Source organism: Macrobrachium rosenbergii, chromosome 2 (assembly GCF_040412425.1).
Source record: "Macrobrachium rosenbergii isolate ZJJX-2024 chromosome 2, ASM4041242v1, whole genome shotgun sequence".
NCBI classification, from domain to species: Eukaryota; Metazoa; Arthropoda; class Malacostraca; order Decapoda; family Palaemonidae; genus Macrobrachium; species Macrobrachium rosenbergii.
In genome coordinates this window covers 44,575,513-44,583,139 of record NC_089742.1, presented here as the reverse complement: position 1 = coordinate 44,583,139, position 7,627 = coordinate 44,575,513, and the positions used below count along the sequence as shown (strand labels likewise).

The following is a 7,627-nucleotide window of genomic DNA, read 5'->3' as shown; positions in this document are numbered from 1 at the left end:
TTGTTTAGACGTAGTTTACTGAGATAGGGTTGCTTGTTCCATGCTTATGAAACCACAGCTTTTTCCGTGAGTTTATATCGCAATGGCATGTGACTTTCATTAGCAAGCCGCCAAATACTGAAAAAAAGCTTCATGTTGAATTATACTTTATCGAAGCAGCGATAACAGCTATTTTTCTGATTAGATGGTTATAGCCTTAGCAAACATTAATATAACTGAATATGGAATGGCCTGTGGTGATCTCAATATTTTGACAAGAACTGCGCACTCATGAAGTAGGTTATGTGAACTGTAATCAGTTGATGCATTTTTTCATGGTTTTATCTTTCAAATTATCTTTACTAATTGAGGGCAGTAAATCCCCGAGAAATATTTTTATAAGTTTTTGAATATTGATGTTTTTCAGTCAAGTTTTATGACTCGATAATAACATATTCATGGGATTGTAAACCATCCGAAAACGCTTCCTTTATCTGAGCATGCCTGCAATATATGATTGGTGGTAACGCTTGCTACATTGCCGTTGGCCTCACCGTCAGTGAAGTTCAGGAATGTTGAGTGTGGTCAGTGCTGGTGGAACGGCAATGGGCCACAATGAGGTCCGGAGAACCAGCAGTTTGGTGCTATTCGCGTTACCATGCCATCCCTTGAACTTACTCATCTGTCTAAATACGCGACTCAGCAAACAAGGCTTATCCTTAATCACTCGAACATACAGTATAAGTAAGCATGAGTTTCATATATAAACATGAACAGATAATCGATTAATCTTGTTTACGACATGGTCGTAAAGGCCACAGATACGTTTATCCTGTGATAGATAGGATAGTGTAAGGGTTGCTGAGGACGCCATTTGTCCTCCTTGGTATTAAGGACAATATAAGGATCAGAGATGACGTCATGTATTTATTCCAATGATAAGGATAATCCAAGGATAAAAGACGATTATTTTCATGCTTCATTTTCAGTAGATTATTTTCATGCTTCTTCTTCAGTAAACTGGATATTAGGATTAATAGAGTTACTTCTCAATTAATCCTGACTGGATAGGATAAGTGTAACTGCAGACAACATACCTTTACCCCTGTGATAAGGATACCATAAGGATTAAAGATTTCGTGCTTCTTTCCAAATGAGGATTTCCAAACGCTTCATATAATTATCCCTGCGTCGAGAACAGCATAAAGACATCCAATGACGTCATATGCAATTGACAGTGAATGACAACCTACACGAAAAAGGGCGAGAGACGGTACGAGCGTGTCCCATGATGATCGAATCAGCTGATTGATGCTGATAACAATCAGGTGAGTGAGAATAGAAGTAACCTGACCGCAAAACCGCAATTTACCTGTGGCTTTTGACTCATTGCGAGGGAGGAGTTATTTGGTTGCTTTCCTACTCAGGCAGTATTTCTCTCTCCGAAGTGAAAGGGTTTATCCCTTTCTCTCAATATCTCTGTCTGTCTACGTCTATGTATCTGTCTATATAATTATATATATATATATATATATATATATATATATATATTTATATATATATATATATATGATATATATTATATATATGTATATATATTTGAATATTTATGTATAAATATACTATATATAAATATATATACAGTATACATATATATATATATATATATATATATATATATATATATATTTATATTATATATATATATATATATATATATATATATATATATATATATATATATATATATATATATATATATATATATATATATATATATATATATATATACATACACACATACATGAACATTGGACACACACATATATATATATTTATAATTCTGGGAGCGATTTTTAGTATTGTAACTTGGAGTGTTATAAATGGTGATATTAAAACGTTGCAATTCAATGTTTACGCATAAATTACAAAAATTAAGGCTACCAAAAATGATATAAGATTTTAGGAAATGTACCTGAATTGATGACAGGGGATGTACAAGCTTCATAGGAGTTTTACAATACATTCCAGAGTATTTTCCTTGAAGAAACTAAACATGGTTTTTACCCCAAGGAAACTTCAAATTGTGTCTACACCAAACCTTAGATATAAATGTTTCTTTTTTTTTTTTTATTAAACTTCATTGATATACAGAAACCATAATTTCTGAAATCTTATAACTCATCATTTTGGTTATCTAAAAGTACAAAATTTTGACCCATGCTAAACCTGGGTTACAAAATCTTATGATAAATCTGTTGTTATAAAAAATCTCGAGTTTATATCAAAACAGAACCTGTTTTAAAACCTAACAATAAATCACAGGGTCCTAAGAAAACGACCAATTTTTATGCCCAAATCAAACTTCACTTATAAAATCTGTTGATAAAGATGTTTTTTGTTCCTATATATTTGCAATATTTGGATACAAAACCAAGTTTCAGTGTATCACAGTAAGATCACCACGTAGCTTGGAAAAGTCATGTTCTGTAACTCTTATTGCTTATGATTTCCCCTTCCAGTTTTCTAAGAAGCAAGGTGATCACCTCCTTCGAGGTTAGGGCCATCTCTTTTTACTTCCCCATCCCTTTTATTAAGTTCATCGGGTCTGGGCTAGATAAGGACACTGGGTGCCTGCTCCACTGTCCTCTGTTGTAACGAACTAAGTGGTTTTTCTGTAAGTCTCATATTTCAGAGGAATGCTATGAGTTTTCAGGTCTCATTTGCCCATGACTAGTCACGCCATCGAAAACTACATTGGTAAGAGCAAGACTGTCTAAATTGGGGCCACTGACCACTTGCCGCTGTCTGTGGGTAGGTCATGTGAAGGCGACCCCTTGGCATTTCCTGTTAGGTTGTGACCGGACCGGAACGTTGGTCGGATTTAACAGAGAATGTTTTCTTTTCTTTTCTCATCAAAGCCTATCGTCTCATCTGGAATGTTCATGTTGGGGCAAATTTATTATTCACATTATCCACTCAAATTAGTTCCTCAGTCATCGATCTTTCGTTGTTAAGGTAGGAAGTTTTGCACCTCTCTCTCTCTCTCTCTTTTGTACCTGAGGTTTTCCCTGGCCAGGCTGCCACCTGACATACCAGCGAATTTTACCCAACGTCCCGACCCAACAGTGAGTCAACTGGTAGCATTTCATTCGAAATACCCCTTCAACGTGAATGTGATGGAACTGAACACATGAGCTCGTGTTTCACAGAAATAAATTTCCGACACACACCGGGAACGATGACCACAGGTTATTGGTAGCGCCCTGGCTTGTCATCTGGGGACAGGAGTTCAGTTTCCCAATGTTAGTCAGAAACATATATATATATATATATATATATATATATATATATATATATATATATATATATATATATATATATATATATATATACATATACATACATAATATATATATATCAAATCATGGTCCCTGAGATGATAATGATAATAAGCGACCATGGCATGATAAATAAACACACCACTACACGATCTACATCTTTATTCTTACAGCCACACAATGAAGACTCTGCCACGACATAGAATAAGAAGACAAACTTCTGAAGAAGAAAGAACTTGGGTGTCTCCATCAAATCTCGGAGCCAAATCCAATAAAAACAGGTTAAATTTTTTTTTACTTTAAACAATCTTTATCTGGAGTTCAGGATGCTCGCTGTATCTGTCCTTGTATTTGTTGTACAGGTCGATGACTGCTCTGGTGTATTTGGCGTGAAGTTCCACGATCTCCTGTGAGGTCGGGTTCTTGACCTGCGGTACGTCGATGGGCGAGCCCACTGTGGGAGAGAGCCAGTAAACTGTTGAGCAGAAATACTAACAAATACATTAAATCATTATAAAAAAAATGGTGGATGCTACTCTGAGTGAATAAATCATTAGATTAAATGAGGATATATACTGTAGGTTAGTCAACAGAAAAACAAACGAAATGGGTATCAAGACGACGAAATGTACACTTGAGTCACCTTGTCGTAATTTTCGCGCCGTTTTATATTAGGCGTTACATAAAGTTATATACATCAAAATGTGCGCAATTTCATGTAGAATACAACAGAAAATAATGCATGGTTGTAGCTTTTATCAGTTTTGAAATATTTCCATATAAATCACGATAAGTAACGATGAACACTCATGAAAGACGAACTGTAAAAAAAAGTAAATTACTTTAGTGTCAAAAGCTTATTGTCAACTTGAAATGAATGATAAAGAATACGGCACATAAGTCGCTATGTCTTGTGCCCTCTCAAAGTGAGTGATATGAGCCAAGCCGTAAGAATAATGCACGGAAAAGTAAAACATTAACATAAAAACTGAAACATACAAAGACAAGACTGGTTATGAAATGGTAAACCTTATGTAAATTGTATATACGTAACAACAAGGCAAGTTAGAGAGGAGTAATTAAGCTAAAATAGTATAAACCCCCGTAGGGGGGTAGCGCCCTCAATGCACCTCACGCGATGCACTGTAGGCATTACTAAAGGTTCTTTGCAGCGTCCCTTCAGCCCCTAGCTGCAACCCCTTTCATTCCTTTTACTCTACCTCCGTTCATATTATATTTCTTCTATCTTGCTATCCACCCCCTCCTAACGATTTTCATAAGGTACAACTACGAGTTTCCTTCCTGTAACACCTTTCAGACCCACCTACTCTCAGAACCTTTCCAACTGAATGACCTTAAGGTCCCAGTGCTTGGCCTTTAACCTAAACTCTCATCCCATTCCATTCCATTCCTAAAATAGTACAGACGAACATGAACGAAGAGATAAGAAATGCCTGACAGCCATAAACCGACAACTGCCGAGCGACACTCAAGGGAAACATCTTCAGAATATTGCTTTCCTCAAGTAGACCTCAGACGTGGATCCCCGCAAAAATTTTATGGAGTTTATGAATTACCTCACAGAGGTAAAAAAAAAAAAAAGTAAGTTAATATCTGCCGCTGTCTTAATTTCAAATCCCTGATGTTACATTGTACAATTAGTTTCAAGTCTCTGTTGTTACATTGTACAATTGGTTTCCAGTCTCTGATGTTGCATTGTACAATATTGGGTGTTTCGAAATTAGAGGCCCCCCTCTCCACAGAACAAATGGAAAGTTATGAAGTTTTCTGCTATAGCCTACGTATCTCCAAGTACATTATTTTAAGTTTCTATTAAGCTATTTTTCATTTTACATTTCTTGTATTTTCAGACTGGTGACGGAGTTAGATACATGCCATGGCTAACGACTCGGAGAAATCAGGTGGATTGACCGAATCCGGGCTATAACCTTCAGAGGGCCAAGGGATGCTGGCGCATCCTTCATTCACGTTCCTCGGTGCTTCATTACATTAAAGAGATAAATCCTTTGTTAAAAAACTGGAACAAAAATCCATATGACTGTCATCATAAAAGAGTGAAATCTTGGAAGGCCTGAAGTCCTTTCTCAGGAGTCAAAAGACATCATAGCTGAGGCAGTGGGTAGACCAAGAAAGTCTTTACGTAAATTGGCGCTTGAACTAGAAACAAAAGGGAAAGAAGAGAAGTTATAGTGCTGTATATCGTGAGTTGAAAAAATCTGGTATCAAGCCATTTCATGTTATCAGCAAGCCCAACATCACTCAGCAACAGAGAAGACCGTGCATGGTTTGTGGTTCATTTCTTAAAGATGGGATGAAGCTGACTTTCTCCATGTTGCCACATCAGATGAATTCTTCATTTACACAGTCAGAAGCCAAATCATAAAAATGACATAATTTGGGCTGCAAAGTTGGATGATATCAGCGATGATGTGTGCTATCGCCAAGTTGTGAAATTTCCTGAATGTTTGGGAATTTTTCTCTGTTTCACAGCCAAACAGTTAATGTGGATCATCAAAGAAAAAGGACAGTCATGGAATGGCAAATACTTCAGAGAAACTGTGCCTACTGGTGGAGTATTTCCTTTCCTCAAAGATCCTGAAAATGTTATCTGTTGAAAATAACATTTTGCATGATAAGCACCATGTTTCAAGGCTCTTCAGACACAGTAGTTGCTGAAACAGTGGTATCGATTTCTTTTCATCAAGTGAATTTCAGGTAGCTCCCTGATCTTAATGTGTGTGAAAACATTGATAGTATCTTAAGGATCGTGATGAAGTGCGCACAGTGAACTATGATGGTATACCAAGCCTCGACGACCTGTGAAGAGGGTGATCGAAGTGCTCAGGAAATGGGTTTAGTCTCAGCTTTTTGCGATTTGCTGAAATCATACCCTCAAGAATGCCAGGCTGTGGTACAGGCAGATGGACCACAAAAATATTAAATACTCAGAGAGAAGCTTAAATAAATACCAGTTCTGAATTACTTTTGTTTTTGTCATATCCAATTTTAGTTTTATGTGCTGAGGAGGGGCTCTAATTTCGAAACACCCTGTAGTTTCAAGTCTTTGATGTTACATTGTACAATTGGTTTAAAGTGTTTGGTGTTGCATTGTACGATATTTTCAAGTCTTTGATGTTACATTGTACAATTGGTTTAAAGTCTTTGATGTTGCATTGTACAATAGTTTCAAGTCTTTGATGTTACATTGTACAATTAGTTTCAAGTGTTTGGTGTTGCATTGTACATTTGTTTCAAGTCTTTGATGTTACATTGTAAAACTGGTTTCAAGTCTTTGGTGTTGCATTGTACAATAGTTTCAAGTCTTTGATGTTACATGGTACAATTGGTTTCAAGTCTTTGATGTTGCATTGTACAATAGTTTCAAGTCTTTGAAGTTACATGGTACAATTGGTTTCAACTCTTTGATGTTGCATTGTGCAATTCTTTTAAATAATTCAACACTAAGGTTAAACAAGAAATAAATAAAGAAAACCTAGAGTCACGATTTCTCTGGCGAAAGGGGTGAGTGCAAAAGGGGAGAAAAATATTGGCGGAGATGGAGGAGAGTACTGTTGGTGAAGGCAAGGAATGTTGGAGGGAATGTATGTGGTTGGGCACTGAAACCGTTCTTCTAGGAAGGTGATTATAGAACAGACGTAAACGATTCTAACCTCACCAGTGAATACAGTTCCGTAGTGGGGTAGAGCCATCAGTGCACCTCACGCGGTGCACTGTAGGCATTACTTAAGGTTCTTTGCAGTGACTTTCCGGCCCCTACCTACAACGCCTTTCATTCCTTTTATTGTACCTCCGTTCATATTCTCGTTCTTCCATCTTACTTTTTACTCTCTTCTAACAATTATTTCATAGTGCAACTTCAAGGTTTTCCTCTTATTGCACCTTTCAAACCTCCTTTTCTCTCAATTTCTCCTTCATCGCTGAATGACCTCATATGTCCCAGCGCTTGGCCTTTGGCCTAAAGTTTGTATTCCAGTTCCAACATTGAATACAGTAACTGTCAACATATTCCCGTTATAATTATGCAGTGAGAGTTCATGCTAAAAACGGTCGCACAGCTAACCAAGAAAAAAAAAAACCGGTTAAGCAAAAACAAAATCGATCGTTGATGGGTCTTGCGACAAATTTTGTAGGGGTCTGATTGGATTGACAATGGGTCACAATGAAGTCCGAGAGTACTAGAGTTTTTTTGTGTATGTGTATGTGCATGTGCTAATGTTTTTCAACTGTTCATGAACGGTTTTATATATTCATTTATTCTTTACTCT

General features: G+C 36.7%; 1 protein-coding gene across 1 annotated transcript in view; it reads right to left on the bottom strand.

The window, feature by feature from the left end:
• Nucleotides 1-3,465: 3,465 nt before the first annotated feature.
• The window catches only part of LOC136845936 (2-acylglycerol O-acyltransferase 1-like), a 24,072-nt gene continuing 19,910 nt past the window's right edge, over nucleotides 3,466-7,627 (bottom strand). The window contains exon 9 of the mRNA XM_067116445.1: nucleotides 3,466-3,774. Coding sequence (XP_066972546.1) covers nucleotides 3,620-3,774 — 155 coding nt within the window. The 3' untranslated portion in view covers nucleotides 3,466-3,619. The remainder of the gene's footprint in view (nucleotides 3,775-7,627) is intronic.